Source organism: Oryx dammah, unplaced genomic scaffold, assembly GCF_014754425.2.
Source record: "Oryx dammah isolate SB20612 unplaced genomic scaffold, SCBI_Odam_1.1 HiC_scaffold_16, whole genome shotgun sequence".
Lineage (NCBI taxonomy): Eukaryota > Metazoa > Chordata > Mammalia > Artiodactyla > Bovidae > Oryx > Oryx dammah.
The window spans coordinates 14,056,436-14,078,509 of NW_024070200.1; the positions used below are offsets into that span (position 1 = coordinate 14,056,436).

General features: G+C 50.4%; 1 protein-coding gene across 2 annotated transcripts in view; it reads left to right on the plus strand.

The window, feature by feature from the left end:
- The window catches only part of FRMD5 (FERM domain containing 5), a 45,931-nt gene that overhangs the window by 3,824 nt on the left and 20,033 nt on the right, over window positions 1-22,074 (plus strand). For both annotated transcript variants that reach the window (XM_040256643.1, XM_040256644.1), the window contains exons 2-6: window positions 1,502-1,544; window positions 1,771-1,849; window positions 10,724-10,821; window positions 13,334-13,457; window positions 16,119-16,206. In XM_040256643.1, the coding sequence (XP_040112577.1) occupies window positions 1,502-1,544; window positions 1,771-1,849; window positions 10,724-10,821; window positions 13,334-13,457; window positions 16,119-16,206 (432 nt within the window). The remainder of the gene's footprint in view (window positions 1-1,501; window positions 1,545-1,770; window positions 1,850-10,723; window positions 10,822-13,333; window positions 13,458-16,118; window positions 16,207-22,074) is intronic.

A 22,074-nucleotide genomic window follows, 5' to 3' on the forward strand; every position in this document is an offset into this window, starting at 1 on the left:
CCCAGGGCATTCTGTCTTCTGAGCCTCAGACATGTGCTGTGTTCATCTCACCATCCACAATCCCGGTGTGCTCTGCACAGGCCAGCCTCCTCCGCCTTCCCAGGAACAGCCTGGAACCCCAGTCATTTCCGTGCAATTTCATCCCTTGCCTTTCCTTCCCTGGGAAGCCACACCACAGTGGGCTATGTAATGTGAGAAGGACCTCTTAACCACATTGAGTGGCTATAATGAGTTGCCAGCCTCGTGGGAACTCAGATCAGAGGGAAGCAAGAGAGCAAAGTGTCAGCTCAGATTATCTGTGTGGAGCTGATGGGTGAACTGGCTCTTAGTGGGTCCATTAACTGCACGAACCGCGGCCCAGCCCAGAAGGTGAGAGCTGGGCACTGAGGGAGGCCAGGATGTGTCTGCACGGCCCCGGCTGCTCTCCTGCCAGAGAGAGGACTCTGCCAAGAGGCTCCACTGTACTGAGCAAAAGTCGCCAGAAAAGAGGGAAGTGAGGACTAGCTCCTCCATCCGTCTTACAGCTGAACCTTATTATGCTGAGCTGGTCACCAGGGACACAGTGGGAAACAGGCAGAATCTCCTGCCCTCCCAGAGCTTATGGTCAGTGCTTTTTAGCTGCTTCCCGATAACCAAGCCTCAAATATCAGCTATTCTAGCTCTCTGCAAATTGTCAAGTTTCCTGATTAGCACAAAAGCCTCAAACATCAATAATGCATTTTATAAGACATCCATGTAGAAGTGGGAAAATGATAGAGAACCATCTCCTTGCTTCCTTACCCAAACGTAAGTACCGTGGGGGGCTGGTGGAGGGGCAAATGTGTTGCTACTGTGTCCACCCTCTGTGAAAATCCAGGGAAAACAGGATACTACATTAGTTGTGGTTGGGTATCTTGCAAGACGTAAATTTTAAACATCCCTGGATGCCATGGAATTCTGAGTATGTATTCCCTCACACAAGGGCTGGCAATGTGTTGCTCAAACAAAAATGAAGCATACACCAGCCATCCCTGCCTTCTCACCATTTATGAAATTCCACCTGCCAGTGCTTTCAAGAGCTGCTCCCAATAGCCTCTGTGTCATCACGTCCTCACGACCCCACCACATCACACAGACACACACAACCCATTAAAGGGAGCCATTCGCCACTCAAGCCAAGCGGAGTTGTGCCCAGCACACATCCGTGCATTCACTCCTGCCCATCAGTACACCAGAAACATGGCTCAGAACTCTGGCACCCCATCTTGGAAGGCGACATTGCCAGGGAGCCCCAGAAATGGCATCTGAAGCTGAAACTCTCCCCCCCCTTCACAGCTGGTTCCATGGGGAGCTTATTTCAGAAAATCCTATCACTCTCTACTCTCCAAACTTACATATCACAGGCTTCTGAGCCACTTTCACCCTGGGCTACAATCTGTCTAGCTATTTAAATCGAATACAGCGAGATATATTTGACACTGCTTCTCATTAGGGTTTTCTTGGTCTGTGTTCTCTGTTTCAGCATTGGTTGGAGTTTACAAAGTCTGTGGTGAAGCAATTGAGATGTAAGTACTGTCCATGAAAAGATAGAAGCCTCAGCCCCAGGGAGGGTGGGAGGAAACCTCACCCTTGTAGTGTGTCTTGGGAACCTTCCATTGTTCTGAGCGGAAGTTGGCCCTAAACGTGAGAGGACCTTCTGATGGTTCAGAGTCCTGTGCGTCCAGTGGGGCAGTGAGTCCCGTCGTCTTCCCAGGAGGGTCTTTGCTGATGGACACCTCTTTTTCTGTGCAGCCCAGCCTCCGTTCACCATGTGTTTCCGTGTGAAGTTTTATCCTGCAGACCCTGCGGCCCTGAAAGAAGAAATAACCAGGTAAAGCCGGTTATTACATCGCTCAGCCTCCAAGACCTGCTGGGAATGATAGGAAAGAGGGGCCGTAACTTCTTAGGTCCTCTGTTTGGAAAGCTCCTAACTCAGCGAGGCAAAAATTCTTCCTAAATATAGCCTTACTTGTGCGTTTCACTTCCGCATGCTCTCTTTGCTCATCTCCTCAGTAGAACTGCAACAAAGTGAGGTTCTTTCCTTCAAGAAGTGTGAATACCTCACCTTAATCTGGGCACCTGCAAATGTAGCTGGAGTAGTGAGTTACTCAAAAGCATTTCTTTCTTTCACCAGTGATGTGGCCACCAGGGATGTTTTGGGAGAGGGCTGTGTTGCTGCTTACTGGGGAGCTTGAAATAGACTCCAGCAACCTAAATGGCAAGGCAGGAAACTGGAAAACAAGCTGGGAAACACTGAAGGTTTTGAATTCAAGTGGGTGACCTTCAGGGTGCTGATGGCCCAGGCTCGTGATAAACTCTTCATTGTGGGGATCATGTTGCAGGGAAGGCAGGCAGCTGCATGGCTTGAACCGCGTCTCGTCCAGCACCACTTGAGGATGAGAAAAAGCCTCTGTGACCACGCCACGCTACAAGAGGCTCAGTGAACAGGAGAGGCACCGCTTCCTCGAGGGCTTGGTACATCTGAGCCGAATTCACTCTAAAAGTCTTACCTCAAAGGTTCAGGCACTCTCTGAACTAGGACTCTTAATTTTTATATTAGAAAGATCTGATTTTGACATTAGCAAAACCTTGACGTTTCCCTGTGAAGGGTGGAGTCCTCGGTAAAGATATGATGCCAGGAAGTCCTAGAGTGGAGGAGGAGATGGCTCAGCCAGCTCCAACCCCTTCCCTAAAGTCTTAGAGACAACAGGGACTTCCCAAGTGGTCCCCTGCAGGAGGCATGGGTTCAATCCCTGGTCTGGGAACTAAGATCCCACATACAGAGTGGTGCAGTGAAAAACAAAACCAAAAAAAACTTAGAGACAGCCAAGACTGGACGAGGCCATTGCCAGTGCAGAGACTGCTTGTCCTCTAAGGCCTTGAGACCTGTTTCTAAACCCTGAACCCGCCCAGCCTGAAGCGCTGAGGACAGTGCCCTATGCAGTTAGAACCAAATCTCGTGCTCCAGAACTGAGCGCCTGCAAACTGCAGGCCCTGCTCAGCCACACGGAAGTGGGCGTGGCTCCCACGTGGCTTTTGAAAACCAAGCTCATCTATATTCAGGAGCAAGCCTGTAGCTTCAGGCAGGAGAGTAAGGGGAGAACCACAATGTTTAACCACTTAAGCAGAGAAGAGTTTGGACAAAGCACTGGCCTGCCCTGCTCAGGGGGCGCTAGTGATAAAGAACCTGCCTGCCAAGGCAGGGGACGCAAGAGACACGGGTTCGATCCCTGAATTGGGAAGATCCCTCTGGAGAAGGGAATGGCAACCACTCCAGTATTCTTGCCTGGAGAATCCCGTGGGCAGAGTGGCCTGGCGGGCTACAGCTGAAGTGACTGAGCGTGCTCTGCTTGTGACTTCCACAGTGTTTGCCGTAGCCCTGCCCCTCCCTCCGCCTTCTCCCCCTACCTACTTCCCTCTCCTCCCTCCCTCCCTCTTCTCTCTGGAAAGAGGTGAGGAGGCCAGGGCCAACCCTGATGACGAGGCTCTTGTCCACGTGTCAGAAACATTTAACACATCTTTGCTGAGAGCCTGACTCCCCGCCTTCTAACACCCAGCATTAGGATCACCTTGTCCACACCTCCCCGGATTAACAGAGAGGATGAGAAGGATTGGTCTAACAACCCAGAGGGCTGCCTGTGAGAGCACGGCAGACACACGGCCTTCTGATTTGATTGAAGGACAAAAATACACGGCTCTCTCGGCCGTTAGGAAGAGGTCTTAACCATAAACTCTTCTAAAGCACATGTCACTGCATAATATAATGTGCCCCCCCAACTAGAGGCAGCAGAGACCTGGGGGCTCAGGTCCTGTTCTGTTACTTCTGCGTGGCCTTGAGCATAAAATCCTTGACTTCTCTGACCTTCAGGTTCCTTATTTATAAAATGAGGATGCTAACAGTACCTCACGGCTTTGTCGGGAGGATTAACCACTACACAGGGTCTTGTACTTCTTAATGCACCCCCAGGGAGCCTGGCATGAGCCGAGGCTCACTGTTCATTGCCAGGTCAATCACATGGCCTGTGGACCCCAGCGGCTCTGCAGAGGGCACAATCCACTTGGTTCTGGCTTTGCTTCCTTGTTGATGTCATAATCCCCACTCCTCTTCTGTCCCAGCCAGCGTCCTGACACTTAAGCAGCTGAGGCCTGGGAAGGCCAAGGTCAGGCTTCTCTCCAAGTCAGCAGGCTTTAAAGACACTGGCAAGAGTGTGAACTCCACCCCTCTCCGCACACATCCCTGCCCACCGTCCTCCACAGGGGCCCCCAGCCTCCAGGATATGATGCCTGATGATGTGAGGTGGAGCTCAGGTAATAATAACAGAAGTAAAGTGCATAAGAAAGGTGATAGCTTGAATCATCCAGAAACCATCACCCCCCACCCTCCCTGGTCTATGGAAAAATGGTCTTTCATGAAACCAGTTCCTGCTGCCAAAAAGGCCGGGGACCGCCGCTCTGCTGTTCTCCCCCTGCTCTCCGCCTCAGCAGCCCTCCTTCCCTCGGGCACATTTTTTCCAGGCGTTGCCAGGAGCGTGGCTGTCAGGGTGCCTGGGTCTGCTTTGGAGTCTGTGTCCCCGCTCCCTGAGGCGTTCTGGGAGGCCTGGGCTTAGCTGCATCTAAGTGGGTGCCTGCCCTCGCCTCACTCAATGCCCACAGTTCAGTCCTGGCTTAGAGCCCTGCACCCCACCTTCCTGCCAGACTAATTTAGCCATCAGTCTGTTTTTTCCAGGCATTACTGGTCCTAAATTTCACCGCCGTCTCGGCTGTCCCCATAAAGCCGGGCTGAGAGGAGGGATGAAGTAGGGAGTAAAGAACTGTGCTTCAATTTATCTCTTGGATTCTTCCCAGATGATAAATTTAGTTGCCAAATCCTGATTAATCTGTTTTGTCATTTTTTAAAGTAATAAATAGATTTTCTTGTCTGAGCTAGAGACAAGGCAAAGAAAATGGGGATTAGGCACCAGATTTAGCCTTTAACAACGGCTGCAGGTGTTCGAACTGGTTGAAAGATCAAGTGATAGAAGGAGATTCAGTGCAAATGGGGCCCCACCTTCCCAGGAAGCAAACAGCCCCGACACATGTTTGAACAGGTGCTCAGAAAATGTTAATAGATTTTTTTAGGCCATTTTTAAAAAATGTTAATAAAGCGTATAGGTAATTTATTCCAACGATGAGTATCACTTGAGCTTAGCTTAGGCTAAGATGGGTTGGCAAACTTTTTCCGGAAAAGGCCAGATAGTGAGTATTTTAGGCTTTGTGGGCCATAGGGTCGCCGTCACAACTACCCTGTTCTGCCATTGTAATGCAAAGCCAGCCGTAGACAGCACATACGTGAATGAGCATAGCTGTGTTCCAATCAAAGGTTATTTTATCTCACTGGGGACTCTGGTGGCAGGCTTAGTTTGCCAGTCCTGGGTGAAGGAATCAAGAAGACCTGAGTTCAAATCCCAGATCGTTCTTTAGCTGGATATGTGACAAAGCAAGCAACACTGCCTCTGATCATTCCCTCTCCTCGCGTATGAGACAGGGATAAAACCAGTAATCACCTTACAGAGTTGCTGTGAGGATCAAACGAAAGAGTGCATGTTAAACGGCACGCAGCCTATCTGAAAGATGACAGGAAAACCTGAGTAAATCACTGGAATGTCAGCTCCATAGAAGGAGGACTCTGGGTGGTTCTCTGCTGTATTCCCAGCCACCGTGGCAGTGCCTGGCACACGCGTGTGCTCAGAACTGGATGGGTGGGTGGGACGGAGGGAAGGTGAAGAGGCACAGGATGTATAAACTCTCCGAAAGTGAAACTGAAGTCGCTCAGTCGTGTCTGACTCTTTGTGACCCCATGGACTGTAGCCCACCAGGCTCCTCTGTCCACGGGATTTTCCAGGCAAGAATACTGGAGAGGGTTGCCATTTCCTTCTCCAGGGGATCTTCCCAACCCAGGGCGCGAACCCAGGTCCCCACATTGCAGGCGGACGCCTTACGGTCTGAGCCACCAGGGAAGTCCTAGGCTCTCTAGAAGAATATTAAAGGTAATGAAACATGAATCTCTAATCCCAAGGAGCCCACAGTCTAGTACCGGGGAGGAAGATATACTAAACTTGATCACAGTCAGGGAAAAGAAGGGCAGAAAATAAAGGAAGCCAGGGGCAGAGAGGAAGACAGGGCCAAAGGGTCTTCTGGAAGAAACTCTTCAGGGGCCACCAGCGCTTTCCAGAGTTCAGAACCTCTAATTGTGGGAATATCTCCGGATTCATCCTTACCCTCCGATGTCAGAAATCACAGTGCCTTGGATGTGCGTGTTCCAGAAACACTCGGGTTTTCCTCCGTCATCTCTTAGGCTCTTGCACATTCTGCCTTTGCATGGTCCTCCGTCAATTTAGGACAGCTTGGCATCTAAACAAAACTGGACATGAGGTAAAGCCTCTTTGAAGCAAAAAAGGAGAGAGGCAGAGTTCAACCAAAAACGTGTGGTAAAGAGCAAGCCTTTCTGTCTTAAATCTGATCTAAAGCTGATTTCTCTTTTTTCCAGTGAGAATTTCTCTCTGATGACAAGGAGTTCTCCTGACTTCATTTAGGACCTTTCTCTCCCTAACCATAGCTCACTGGATTACCACAAGGGTAGAAAAAGTATCAGGTAGAAAAAGGTTCTGTTTCCTCAGCTATACAATGTGGGAATTAGGCTGTGTGACTCCTCCTATGAGGTTCTGAGCCTGGGTACCCCAACCTGCCTGCTCGTCACGAACAGCTGGTCTGGGCAGCCCAGCAGGCTGACCCCTTGCCTGGCAGCACAGCAGCCCTGGTGGCAGTGCCCCTGGCAACGAGACAGTCTTCCTTAGGCCCTTGTGTGGCAGGGGAGAACGTGTCACGGTATCTTGGGGATAGGTGTAAGGATGCTCTGAGTCATGTGGGATGGATTTCATGACCGAAAACACTGAGTCACTGGTTACCTTCTCAAATGAACAAAACACAAAGCTTGATGGAAGCCGCTGGGGCAGAAAAGGAAGGGGGGCACCCCTCTGGAACTCGGTTCCGTGGAGCCATCGTTTGGTTCTTTCATGAGCCTGTCTCTCCTTGTCCTCTGAAGACTGCGGTGTGCTTCTTTAGGATGTTGACTTGACCCTCCCGTCCTGTGATCACGCCATCACCGGACCGTATTCCCACAGCCATCCCCTTGAGCTCCCTGTAGCTGTTCTACCTTCAGAAGGCTGAAGCTCGCCCAGCAGTGGAAAGCCATGTTTCCGCTCCAGCTCACCCGAGGTCCCTGTCATGCATCGATCGTGGTTCTCGCTGTGAGGAGGGTCGTGTCCCCCTTGGAGAGCAAATCAGAAGCTCCGGAGAAGCCTTTTCAAACCCAGGACCATTCATACGCAGACTCTGGCATGCTCCCCACCGCCCCGGGGTGTGTTCTCCGCACCACCACGTTGAGGATCGCTGCCCAGGGCCTCTGGAACCTCTCCTTCAGTCCAGGATGTGCTGTCCCTGAATGCTGGACCCAGACAAGCAGAGGGGAGTGGGCAGAGTGATGCATGAACTCAGGTCCAGGAAGTGACCCACGAGCAAGAGGTCAAAGGCTTGCCATCACATCCTCCCAAAGCCTGTGGCAGGTGGGGCCGGAGGGGCGAGAGGAAGAGAAGGGCTCAGCCCCTCCCTTCCACACATCTTGTGACATTCCACCATGGGAAGCAGGGTGTAGACAAACTGGATTTGGTGGTGGTGGTTGTTCACTTGCTCACTCGTGTCTGACTCTTTGTGACCCCGTGGACTGGAGCATGCCAGGCTTCCTGGTCCTTCAGTATCTCCTGGAGTTTGCTCAAACTCGCATCCATTGAGTCAGTGATGCCATCCAACCATCTCATCCTCCGTCACCCCCTTCTCCTCCTACCTTCAATCTTTCCCAGCATCAAGGTCTTTTGCAGTGAGTCGGCTCTTTACATCAGGTGGCCAAAGTATTGGAGCTTCAGCATCACTCTTTGCAATGAATATTCAGGGTTGATTTGCTAAGAGTCAGTTTTAAAAATTACTATTCACTGCATGATGTAATTTTCCTTTGGTTTTCCTTGGCAAATATTGGGTCGATTGGGGGTATGGTATAGGTGGGAAAAGGAGGGGAATTCTTACTACCTCCCACACTACACTTCCCTTCGGTTTGAGGAGAGTGATCCACCCTAATGTGGTTAGAAGGATGCTTTTGAATTTCTTAGGGACAGTGCTTCATAGATTTTAATATATGTCCAGATCACCTGCAGATCTTGTTACAGTGATTCATTAGGTCTCACATGGGCTTGATTCTCCATTTCCAACAAGCTCCCACCTGCTGCTGATACCTCTGTAAGGTGGGCTACACTTTGGGTAGCAGGGCTTAGAAGAGAATGAAGGTTACTCCGTTTCTATTTAATTACTTGAATCACCAAGCCCCGGGCTCTGAGCCATCTGCTGGTGACCCTCCTCACCCTAGAAGTTGTGCTGTCACTGGTCTGCTTTCTTTTGAGCATTTTCACATGACCTGGTGGGCATGGAATCCTCGGTGTTATTCTTCAGCCTGAAAACAGAAGCAGTGGAAACCTCGAGTTGTCCAGGAAGAGCCAGATTTCTTTTTGGTTCAAGCTGATGGAATTTAAGGGAATTTTACTATATTCCCAGGGCTTCCCTTGTGGCTCAGCTGGTCTCTGGGTTGGAAAGATCCCCTGGAGAAGGGAAGGGCTACCCACTCCAGTATTCTGGCCTGGAGAATTCCATGGACTGGATAGTCCATGGGGTCGCAAAGGGTCAGACATGACTAAGTGACTTTCACTTTCCTTTTCACTATATTCCTGTTACTCCTGTAGGGGTGCTGTAGTTATCTATGACTATTTAACAAAATGCCACAAAACTTAGCTTAAAATCACAAGTATTTCTCATCTCTGAGTGTCTGTGGGTCAGGAATTCAGGAGCAGTTTAGCTAGGTGGCTCCAGCTCAGGGTCTCTCTTGGGGTTGAAGCCAAGAGGTGTGCTAGGCCTGTGGTCATCTGACGTCTTGACTGATTCACTTCCACCATGGTGTACTCACATGGCAGAAAGCTTCAGTTCACTTCTAGCTGTTGGCAGAAGGCCTCAGTTCCTCACCACATGGACCTTTCTGTAGGACTGCTTAAGTGTCCTCGAGCAGAATGAGTGATCCGAGAGAGAGAGAGAACGAGGAGGAAGCTGTAGGGATGCTATGACCTGGTCTCAGATGTCAGACATTACCACTTTGCTTTATTCTGCTTGTTTGAAGCAAGGCACCGAGTCCAGCCCACACTCAGATGGAGCAAATTAAGCTCTACCTCTGGAAGTATGGAGTATCAGGGAATTTCTCGCCTTTTTGTGTGTGTTTTGCCTCACCGCATGGCTTGTGGGATCTTAGTTCCCCAACCAGGGGTTGAACCCGCCCCCTTAGCAGTAAAAGCATGGAGTCCTAACCACTGGACCACCAGGGAATTCCCTGTGGACATGTTTTTAAACCACCACAGATGCCCCCTTGCCAAAGAACTGCTGTGGTGGGTGACTCACGTAAGGGCTTGACACCCCTGGCTTCCGCTCTTCTCGGGATCTGTGATGCAGTGTACATCAGAGATTCCACTCCTTGCAAGGATCTTTCAAACTGGAGCCTCAACAATTCTGTGGCCACAGGGTCCACCCAACTACTTGTGAGAATATGAAGCAGCCGTAGCACAGCGCCGAGAGAGAGGAACAACATGGTGATGAAGAGCCGACCTCCATCCTGAACTTGAATCCTGGCTCTGCCATCTTCCAGTTATGTGCCCGTGAGAAAATCACTGAAGCCTCAATTTATCTTATAAAAAGGGGACAATAACAGTATCTGTTCTCAGAGTGGTATATGCAAATTAGCTGAGAGGCTGCAGTAAAGTGTATAATCCCTGGAATGGCAGATGGTAAGTGCTCAATACACATCAGCTGCTGTGAGTTGTTCTTGAGAGTCAGCCTACTTTCACCTGAGGTGAGAGCTCCCTGTGGTTGAAGAAATACTTGCCGCAGGTTTCTGTCCATCCCTCACCAGTGCCTCTTCTTACACCTTATTCAAATTCTGAGAGATCTGGTTGACCTCTGCCCATAACGAGGGCTGTTCCACATAAGGACAGGTCCAGTGGTGAACAGAGGCAGACCCCTCCCACGGGCTCATTCCTTCCCCACATTTCTGCTTATTTGTTCATTGGTTACTTACTTACCTGTCTGCCTACCTGCACTGGGTCTTAGTTGCAGCACGCAGGATCTTCGATGTTTGTTATGACATAAGGGATCTTTAGTTGCGGCACATGGGATCTGGTGCCCGACCAGGGATTGAACCCAGGCCTCCTACATGAGGAGCGCCAAGTCTTAGCCAACGACACAGGTTGCTTTGTAGGTGCTGAGACTGGAGTTGGCTCCTTCCAGAGCCCAGCACTGGGCACAGTGCTTTTAACCAGGAGATAACATTTCTGTTTTGAGCTGCAGGAGGAAACTCACAGGTGGTTTGGAATTGAACCTCAAAATCAGTTCAGGGCAAAGTGCTTGAAAGAGTCTAGTCCTCAGGGATATGAAAAATGTATTTGTTCTGAGACATGTTTTGAGATTTTTGTTTTAAGGTAGTAAAAGTGTCCTGACAGAGATTTTGATAGGCTGATATTACATATTTATGTCTTTAAAGCAATCAAAGAAATCCTTTATAGTTCATTCTCTGTTTTCTCTCCAGGTATTTAGTCTTCCTGCAGATCAAAAGGGATCTCTACCACGGCCGCCTCCTCTGTAAAACATCAGATGCTGCCTTGTTAGCAGCTTATATCCTTCAAGGTAATGACTTTTGACAGGATAAACTTGCTTTTCATGCTAAGTACTGATTACATTATTTCAGTTACCACAGATGACTACTTCTTGGATATAAATAGTATCTAACTTGAAACAGAGTCCAAGTTAAAGGACTTTGCCTGGACTCCCTTGATCCAAGAAGCTCAGACCACTCAGCCTCAAGTTGTCTGTACCTCAGGTCTTTCTGGAAGCCCCTTCAAGTCATTCAGACTCTGTTTGGGTGGCGGGGATGGGGCAGTAGGGAGTGTTTGCCTGCACCCTTGGTTGATAAAGTTACTAACCCTAACCCTAACCCCTAACCCTAACCCTAACCCGAATCTGTTTGCTTTGGTTTTTTCCTGTCCTTTTGTGCAAATCTCAAAGATGTGAAGCGCCTTGGGATTCTGGTGTCGGTTTCAGAGACTTTCCCATTTCAATTGCTCAAAGTTGAAAATGTTTCCAAGTTACAAACCCATTTTCTACACACAAATAAAGAGTTGGGGCTGTACCCAGCCAATACCCTGACTGGCTTTTTTTTTTTTTTTGCAAAACAGAGGGAAAGGTATTCACTCTTTATACATCATCCCTTCTCCTTTCATGAGATGCAGGAGACTCCTAAGTGCCACTTCCTGGACTTCTCTTAGTCCTTCAGCCTGAAACTGTCACTGGGTTATTTTGGACCATAGCGCTAACATCGTGAAGTTTCTCCCAAAGAAACTGAACTCATAATCGGAAATCTGTGAACTCCAGGAAGCTACTTTGTGAATAGAACCTAAAAAAAAAAAATGCTTGCCAATAAGAAACTAAAGTTCTTCTGGCAAGAAAAACGTCACAGCTGCGTTATGAATGTAAAAGTCATTCTATTGCAACTTTGACTTCTGAGACTCCTGTTTTAAAAAAACACCCAAGTAGGAAGTCTAGAAGGTGCTTGCTAACTTTAAGGGACCCAAAGAGATCCCTTTCATTTTTAAAGGAAAACCTGGCCCCATCTAAGTGAAATTTTAAACTCTGGTCTTTTCTTTAGTTTTACCCTGACGGCCGTATTGAAATTTTTTTGTTTATTTTAAAGAAGTCACTGATATCCAACACTGATGTTTCCCACTGGGAGCTTTCTAAGTAAAATTATAATAAATGACCCCATGGCACAAGGTCATTTCAGACATTAAGCCCCAGAAAACCTTTAGTCTCTTTCTGCTGCTGCTGCTGCTGCTGCTAAGTCGCTTCAGTCGTGTCGGACTCTGTGCGACCCCATAGACGGCAGCCCATGAGGCTCCCCTGTCCCTAGGATTCTCCAGGCAAGAACACTGGAGTGGGTTGCCATTTCCTTCTCCAGTGCATGAAAGTGAAACGTGAAAGTGAAGTCGCTCAGTTGTGTCCAACTCTTAGTGACCCCATGGACTGCAGCCTACCAGGCTCCTCCGTCCATGGGATTCTCCAGGCAAGAGGGCTGGAGTGGGGTGCCATAGTCTCTTTCTAAATGATAGAAATTCCCAAGTAATTTGGAAGATACTATCAGGACACTAGTGCCACAGAACAATACTCAGTTGTGAAAAAAGGGCACATTTTTTTCCTTAATATTTACTCCTCACTCAAGACTTCTCACCTGCACTGGCTGTGGTTCTCACTAGGGAAGAAGAGACAAGCACACAGCGGCTGAACTGCTCAACACCCTCCCTCCTAACGCACACACAGCGTTCCCTGTGGAATGCTCCGTGCGGAGAAGGCTGGGTTCTGACCTGGAGACACACTGAGAAGTAGTGTGGGCCCAGTGGCCCCTGAAGCTCACTGATCTGAGGTCTCAGCAGTTAGGGGATGGGCTCTAAAGTTTCAGGGGGAGAAAGCCCAGCCCCACCCCCACAGGGAACGGAGGAGTCAGCCTTGGGACCCGATGCTCCCGAACTCCGAGGCACTCTCTGGTTACAGCTAGTCTGCCCGCTCTGCAGGCTTCTCCAAGGGGCCTGGCACCTGGTCAGCCCTCAGTGAATAGTTACTCAAATATGTTCACTTGATCTGATTTGGACCCAGAGCTGAGTTCTGAGTGTGGGTCGTGACTCAGTCATCATTTGGCTGGGTCCCTGCTAAAATCCTCAGAACGAGACTTAGATTTCGGATGTGGCCGAGGCCCAGAAGGCTCTGATCTCCTGATCCAGCTCACAGTTTCCTTTGCTGCCGCAAAGAGCTTTGCTCCCAGGCTCTCTCCTTGTGGCTGAATGGATGTGGGCGTGGTGCAGGGGCTGCGCTTTCACAGCAGGTTTACCTGTGGTGGCCTCAGGACACAGGCTCAGCTCCACTCTCTCCACGTGGCCTTGAAACCAACACAGCCAATGGACACAGGAGGGAAAACAAAGCCGGGCCTGCTCCCGAGGACCTGCCCTCTGCCCCACCCACAGTCGTGCTCAGGATCCACTGTTCTTGGCAAATCTGATGCAGACTTGCTCTGAGTGTTAGTCTCCTGTTGTGTTGCCAGTGACGATTTACCTGTCTCCACAATTGTTTTCCTCTGCTTTCCTTTTGCAAGCGGAGATTGGGGATTATGACCCAGGAAAACACCCCGAAGGCTACAGCTCCAAGTTCCAGTTTTTCCCTAAACATTCAGAGAAGCTGGAAAGGAAGATTGCTGAGATTCACAAGACAGAGCTCAGGTGCGTGTCCCGCGGTTCAGGCCAGGCCACTGTCTCCCCCACTCTGCTCCTGTAGACCCAGCCCTCCTCACTCCAGGATGTAACAATGTTTCAATCTCTGTGATCCACTGCCGGTACAACCCTAAGGCTCCCTCTTCAAGAACAGTGGTGTAGGCTGAGGCTTAAAGGCAAGAGAGATGCTATATTGTAAGGAAAACAGAGAAGAATTTGCCTCTGAAAGGTATTTGCTTCACTAAGATAAACAGAGACCGGATAGGGGCGGGTTGTGGGGGAGGTCGGGGGAGGGCAGGAAGGGGATGTGGAGCAGAAGCATGAACTGGGGAAAAGGAAAACATAAAAGAAATAGCAAAAGAGAACAGAGAGGAGGGGGTAAGAAAAGGGCACACCTCCACCCCTGGTCTGTGATTTCTAGGTCAGCAGATAGGACTGAGCGGGGCCAGATGCTCTGGGCGCCCCGGGAGATTCCTGGTTCGGGGGGTGTGACTTTAACATTGCCTCCCTCGACCCCACACCGCTGTACCCAGGGAAGAAGGGGAGATGCAGCCGGAAGCAGGAGGTAACTGTCCTCCTCAGATTGTCCTAGTTCACCCAGATATACCCAAGTCCATAAAAATAGTATCAATGCATCCTTTCACCCATATGAAATAGGGTTTTCTACAAAGGTTGATTTTTATTAAAAAAAAAAACAAGACAAAGGGGTATTTAGGCTCTACTTTGTATGGCATGCTGGAGCAGACGCTCAACTGCTAAACTACAGCATATTAATACAGTACAATTTTTTTTTAGTCTTTTAACATATTTTTGTAACTTACTTTTCTGGGGTAGGACAGTGCTCAAGGGGAGGGGGGGAGAAAAAATATTCCTAATGATAATATTAAGCTTAAACTAGTTCCTAACTGATGCCCTCCCCCGCAAAAAACCAAAAAAATCCTTCACCTTCACTCAAAATTTTTACCAAGAAATATGTCCCCAAAGCCTCCTTACTTTTATAAACAGACCTCCTGCCCGCTGTTTGTGGCCATATTGGACCCCACCCCGCCTAGAGGAATGGAGACCCCCATCAGAGGTGGAACCCCAGCCCCTCCCACAGCCCCTCCCATCACTCTTGGCGAATAGCGGCCCCTTGTGGTAAAAGTCAGAATAGACACAGATCATGAGGGCGCGTGGCTCATTCAGAGAGACCCGGGGTGTGCTGGGGCTGCCTGGAGGCGCTGCCAGGAAGGTTTTAAGAGACGTCAGAGCAGTGGGGACAGTCCTCCAGAAACCTAACAAGTCAGGGGGATCCCCCAGGAAACGATGCCCACTTGGAGGACCCCAGAGGGTTGGGCTGACTCCAGGGGTGAATGGAGCCGAGGGAGACCGCAGCCTCCAGACAGGGAACAGAGCCTCCCTGGAAGGGGCGGCGGTGCTCAGTGGCCTCTGGGGCCTGGCTTTCTGCCTGCTGTGCCAGCGTTTTCCCAACACCTTCCCCGTGTCTCCGGTGCACTGGTGGAGGCACGGACAGAACCCTCACTGCTCACACAGGCTCGGACTCATCTTCATCACGTAAAACTGGCCTGCATTCCCTCTTTCCGGCTCTGAGATCCTTGAGGGCTCCGGCTGTGCATTAAATTCTATGGTATGTTTCACACCTGGCCGCCCAAAGGCTGCTGAGGTGTTGATGGATTGCTGCCTCTCCACAGACACAGGCGGGAGTCCGGGGCTGCTCCTCCTTGGGCGGACTTGTCTTCCTGCCCTGCCATAGGACTTGAGGCAGATGATGAACTTAGAGAGTTGCAGTCCTGTCCAGCAGCTGTCCGAGTTGTTGACTGCACAAACTGCCCGCCCGCTCCTGACCCTGAAGCCCTCCCCCACATCAGTGGAAGGACGTCAGCTTGCCGGGGTGCTGGACACTGAGACCCCGTGTGACCCTGCCTGCCCTGGTCCTGTTCAGAGCTTGTCCAGACCTCTGCTGAGGAGCCAGCAGGAAGGGGATGATGCTCAAGGCTCCTTCTTCAGAGGGCTTGGTGCCAGCACTGGTTTCTTTTTCTGTTTGTTTCCTCTTCATAGTCATCACCTTGTGGGCAGAGAGAGCTATTGTGGAGTCTGGGGAGCTCAGCAGCGGCTCTCACTGCATCTCTTTTCCCCAGCCCCAAGTGCCCTTCTGGTAAAGGAAGAGGGTTAGGCAACAAGATCCACAGGTCCTGTCTTAGTGTCTCAGTCCAGATCAGATGGCCTGCAGCCAGCCTATAGATGTACTTTTTCCTGCCCCCATCATATTTAAAACTGAGAAATGCCACGTAAAAATCAGTGTATCTGAATTCTCTTTAAAAATCACACCTAGCAATGCTGGGCCCTGCTTTCCAACACTACCATCTTGGAGCTGGAGAGCAGCTTCCCTCTTTAGATGGGGCGGCATTCCCAGTGTGCCAGAGTCCCCACCACTCCCTATGGTGTTACACTCAGCCCATGTCATTCATCACACTGCCTGCCTCACTCTGAAGACATCTGAGGGTTTGACCCTAGAAAAGGGTCTGTGAAGTCAGTCCTAGGACAGAGCCGGGAGCACACCCCATGAAAAAATAGGAGCGTGAGAGACTGTGGGCACTTCTTAATTGAGTTCATCTCAGGGGAACCTATAGGAGCAGGAAATCCTGAATCACTTCATTTTCTTTATTCCAGTGGTCAAACACCAGCAACTTCAGAGCTGAACTTTTTAAGGAAAGCGCAGACATTGGAGACGTACGGAGTAGACCCCCACCCGTGTAAGGTAAGGCACGCCAGTGGCTGGAGACTGCAGCGATCTTGCCCCCCACCCACCAGAGGATGACAGGCAGGGAGGGACCTCATGCCTGCACCCCCCTACCCTGTCCTTCAATATTGGGATGACTGGCTTCATTAGTGACAGAGGGCAGAGAAAACGTCTCATTGTGAAAACTCTGGATTCCACGCTGCGGAATCTTGTGCCACGTCAGAGCTGAAGCATACAGGCACAGTCTAAATAACAAATCTGAAACCAGGGCCCCACTTTGGGAGCCGTGGGTAATTTGGTGGAACTGAGGAGAGGCAGAATGTGGGAGCCCCGCCTCTCCCAGGGAATGATCAGAGGCAGCTCAGTGCACGGCCCACCCTTCCCTGACCCGTAATCTAGTTTCTGTCCAGGAGTGGGTTTTATTGACTGTAGAGCAGCAGTGGAGTCACACTTAATTCCATTATGCGCCTGTGAGGGCGGGATGGGGACCAGCCCGCGAGGCTCTGCCCAGAGAAACCCTCTGTAATTACTCACATGTGTCTGGCACTTGGGAGATGAGCTTGGGCAGCCGCGGACACAGGAGAGCGGTGGAGACCGTGGCCCTCTCTCCCTCTCTGTCTGTGGCTGGATCGCCGCACGTCATCTCATTCCAGCTCTGACGCTTCTGGTCTGCCTCAGTCCTCCAGATCTGTGCCTCTTTCTCTCCACCACTGGAGAGACCTCAGTAAAACTGACTCTTAACTGACCTCTTGTTCCTAAAAAGTGAGGGGCAGTGTAGGTTTCCAACAAGAAAGAACAGAACAGAAACCAAAGAAGCCAGAATTACCTTTCGCGTGGCCCCTTGGTGAGGAGATGCTCTTGCATAGGATTAAATGCCAAAACTTCAGTTAACTTTGAGAACATTCTGGCACTCAGAAACCCGGCCACCCTCCCAGCTCCACGGTTCCCTGTCCACCAGCAGAGCCTACTGACAGATAACCCGTGTTCTTGAGGGCCAGCATTGTCAGAAAACACATTCATGACGGTTTATACCAAAAAAAAAAAAATGACATACGGGTATGTGCAAATGAATTAGTAAAGCCTTCTGAATAATGCCTTCTGCACCACCAGCGTAGTTTAACTGGCGTCGATTGCTTGGATACCAATGGCAGAGGGCTACAGAGGACCAAAGAGAGCTTTGGGGTCAACCGGCCTTGGCTTTAGTGCTGGTCTCCTCCTTACTGGGCCCTTCAGAGGCTTCTCTGAGCCTCCCTTGCCTTGTCGGTGTGAAAGCCCTCAGCAGATACCCCTGAGTCACTTCAGGACCTTAGGAGACACCGCTGCCTTCTTTTCTTCTCCGCCACCCTGTGCATGGCTGAATTTGCTCCATGTCTTCTCACAAGACTTTCAGGATGGAGCGATTTCCTTGCCAAGAAGCAAAAGCGGAATGGTCCTGTTTTCCAATGGATTCAAATGAAAACTGGTAATAAAATCAGGTACAACTGCAGGAGAAGACACTGGAGAAGCACCAAGCTGGGTCTTTCAGGAGTCTCGCACATGAAGCGGCACACATTAGGCTGTGTCAAGGTCACTTGCATCTTACCATTATCACTTTGAGAGCACGTACTATCTGACCTGCTGGGTATGTTTTATTGGCAAAATGATTTTTCTCTCTGTCAAGTGTTTCTGCACTAGTGCTTCTGGCTTCGTAATAAACATGTGAGGCCTTTTGTTGGGGGAAAAAAGACACAGCTGCCTAAAGATGAATAAGGTCAACTGAAGATGCCAGGCCACCTCTGCTTGTGCACATCTGTTCGGTCCCTTTGAGGAGAGGAGGGTCCCTGGGCAGGGCCGTCACCTGGTGGCATGTAACCTGAGCGTGACAACTGGGTGGAATGGGTGAAGGTCTCTCCTGTTGTCTCCGGAGATCTGGAAACCACAGAGCAGCCTGCTTGGTGTGCAGCCCAAATCCACATGCACCCTGGGACTGGGGGGCTCCTGGCTCAGCCCTGTCTTTGAGCCTGTCCACCATCAGACAGAGGTGAAGGAACCAGCGTTCATACCAGGCACTGCACGAGGCCCAGTCCCATGTATCACATCATTTCACCCCTGTGGCGTTGACTCCAAGAAGTAGGGAGGGAGGAGAGGCTTATGGCATGCCTTCCCGGGCAGGCCCACTGCAATCCTTTCACATTCTTTTCTCATTTAATCCTCATGCCAGCACTGGGGTATGGATATTATCCTTCCTGATTTATAGACAAAGAGCTGAAGGTTCTGGCAGGCCACAGTGAGCAAGGCCCTGAGTGGCAGAGCAGGAATATGAACTAAGGTCCCTTCCTGTTGTGCATCTCTCAGGAGCAGAAGCACCCAGACTTCCTCGTGAAGGAGGTGGGAGCAGTCATCTCGCTGGGCTTCCACTCCCATGTTCCTGGGCTCCATACTTCTCGCTGGTGCAGGGCCCTGCTGTAGGCCCCACAGCTCATTTCCTTGGGCTCCAGCTCAGGATCTCCTCAGCCCTCTTGGGCAAGGAGAAGTCTGGGAGCCTTTTATTCTTGCCACTAAGTAGAGTCACTTTGGTGATAGGCTCCCAAGCACTTGCCTTGACGTTGCTACAAGGGGAGCCGAAAGAAGCTGGAGCACTCAGTGTAATAAATACTGATGATTTCTATTAACAGAGAGGCAATTACTGGGCCCTGGGAATCTGGGGCATGCAGCCCTAGGGAGGACAGAAGAAGAAGAATCGTTTCGATAATTAAATGAGAGCAGAACAAGGCTTCGGCTGGGCTCTGTTCTCCTGGACTGATTAAGAAGCTGCTGTTCTTCCTGTCCACACTGATGGTTTCTTTCTGCCCAGGATGTCCTTGCCTGGCCCTGGGACTAGGAAGAGGAGATCCTACCAATTCTGGGTGGAACAGCCAGAGGGCTCCTCTCTAGCTAGCTGTCTTACACTAATACATGAACCCTGAATTCGCAAAAGCTATCCTGAGCTCTCTGCCTTTCCCCTGGCCCCCAGCTCCCGGCAGAAGCCCCCAACAGACCAAGCCTACAGCTGCTGGAAGAGAAAAATGCAGCAAACCGCTGATGGCCCAGCCTTGTACCTGGCCCCAGCCTGACACCTCTCCAACATCAGGGGACACCATCTTGCTCCTTTCAGGGAGCCTGAGCCTGGTGCTTTGCCCTGGTCTCCAGACTGTGGCCCCCTGCCCTGCTGAGGTTCATGGGCTGGTCGAACCCATCACATGCTGCTACTGCTAAGTCACTTCAGTCGTGTCCGACTCTGTGTGACCCCATAGATGGCAGCCCACCAGGCTCCCCCGTCCCTGGGATTCTCCAGGCAAGAACACTGGAGTGGGTTGCCATTTCCTTCTCCAATGCATGAAAGTGGAAAGTGAAAGGGAAGTCGCTCAGTTGTGTCCGACTCTTTGCGACCCCATGGACTGCAGCCTACTAGGCTCCTCCGTCCACGGGACTTTCCAGGCAAGAGTACTGGAGTGGGTTGCCATTGCCTTCTCCAAACCTCCTTATCATGAGTCTTGAAGGTGCCATTTATTGAGAGCAGGCACATTACAGGCACTTACACACAGTATCTCATTTCATCTTTACAACTCTGCTAAGAAGACGTTCTTGTCTTCTCTTTAAGATAAGAACACTGAGCTTTGAGGGACTAACATGTCCAGGGTTACTGGCAAGGACGGTACTGGGACTCGAAGCTTCGACGTCTCTGTGTTGTCCTCTTCCAGTTGTCATTCGTGGTCTTCCACCTTGGTGAGATGGCATTTATTTAGGAACAGAGCGGGACTCACAGCCACCTCTGATCAAGAGGACAAAAAGGCCTATGAGACTTTTGAAATCATCATAGAAAAACGTAACAGAAATTGACGAGGTGGATTTATGCCTGTTCTATACAGACCAAGAAAAAAGTTGACTTCAGCAGGATCTAGATCAACCACACAAATGCAAGGTAGTGCCGTTTCCTTGCTCTTAAAGTGGGATCTTTTACTTTCATAATCCAGCTGCGTAGGCTCCTCTCTAAGTAAAGCCACCCCCCATCTTGACACATCGCCCCCCGACCTCAGAGAAGCAGAACAAGAGGGATTCGGTGTTGACTTGTCTCACCCTCAGGTTGGTCCCTCTTGGCTACCATGCAGGGAATGTTAGGTTTACTGCCCAAATGGAAGGCTTGACCGAAGTCACTTCAGTGGCAAGTTCCTGCCAAGGTGTGCATTTCTGAGCTCTCATGGCTGGATGCCAAGCCTCTTGGAAGGGGCTGCCTGCTCTCCTTATCACCACTGTACATTCTTGTGGCCGTGTTTTTTGTTTGTTTGTTTAGACTCCTTTTTTAGGGGGGACATGCCTCATGACTTGGAGGACCTTAGTCCCCCAACCGGGAATCAAACCCATACCTCCTGCAGTGGAGTGCAGTCTTAACCACTGAACCAGCAGGAAGGTACCATGACTATGTTTAAGTATGTTGAAACTGGGTGACTCATGACTGGCTTAGTGTAAAGGTCCCCCAGCTCCAAGTTCTTTCAGGAATGGGCATCACTGTCTGGAAGAGCATATGCAGTCTTCTTTCCTAAGGTTTTTTCTGTTTCTTTGTTTTTTTAAGAATAATAGAGGCTTCATCCACCCAGACTGAATTAGTTTCGGTCAGGTCCAGAGGAAGAACTGTGTGACCTTGAGCGGCATTAACAACTGAGAATGCTGTGGTCCTGACCCAGTCACCCCCAGGATGTCCTCTGGGGGGTGGCAGACAGCCTAATTCACTGTATTCAGAGGTGGGTCTGAGCAAAGGTGGCCCGGTGTCCCCATTTCCAAGAACCTGTCAGGACTGATTTCCAAAAATCCTTTTCTGGGCAGAGTGATCATCTCAGGATGAACAGTTGATGACTGATGGATGCAGGTTAGGTCTCATGGTGGGTTCCATATGAACACGTGAATGACTCTGCAAATCCATCCCTTCCCCAAAACACTGCTGGCCTTGTCCTGGCAGTACGTCATTTAGGCCATCTTCCTAAAATCAGACAGAAATAATATTTCTTTTTTCCTTTTTTTAATGATTTTTTAAAAAATTATTTGGCTGTGCTGGGTCTTAGTTGCGGCACATGGGATCTTTAATCTTTGCTGCAGTGTGCAAGATCTTTAGTTGCGGTTTAGTTACGGCGTGTGAACTCTCAGTTACAATGTGTGAATTCTCAGTTACAGCCTGTGGGCTCTAGTTCCCTGACCAGGGATGGAACCTGGGCCTTTGCATTGGGAGCGAGGAGTCTTAGGCACTGGACCACCAGGGAAGTCCTGAAAGTAGTATGTCTTGAAGTATATATGGTGGTCCTCATCTTACAGATGAGGAAACTGAGGCCAAGAGGAGCAAGGAGGTTACGGAGCAAATTAAGCATCTCTGGGGTCCTGAACCAGGACTGAAGCTCCTTCCACAGGGCTGAGGAGCAGGCCGGCTGTAGAGCAGGGCTGGTGGTAACTGCTGTGTGGCTGGCAAGACCTGGGTGTTTACTCCACTTCCCAGGTCACTAATGGCACAGTCCCGGGGGTGCTGATCCGTCAGCATGGAGGGGGCAGGCAGGAAAGGTGGCTGAGACGGGAGCCTGAGCACCAGGGTGCGGCCGCCGGTCACTTCTCTGCCTGTCCTCGTCACCTCCTCTTGTCCGTAACTCGTCCTTTCACATACAGACCCCAGGGGCGGGCTCACAAGGAGAACGGCTCGTTAGAGGAAGGAAACCGGGAAGCTTCCAGAGACGGTGTCGGTGTGGCCGCCTGTGTGTTTTCACGCTGGTCCAGGTGTGAGGTTTCATGCTGTAATCCAGTCCCACTCCTCACGTGCAGAGACAAGCAGCAAACCTCCCAGCTGCCTGGCCCCCGCCCAGTGGATACCAGGTGCCAGGGCCTTGCAGC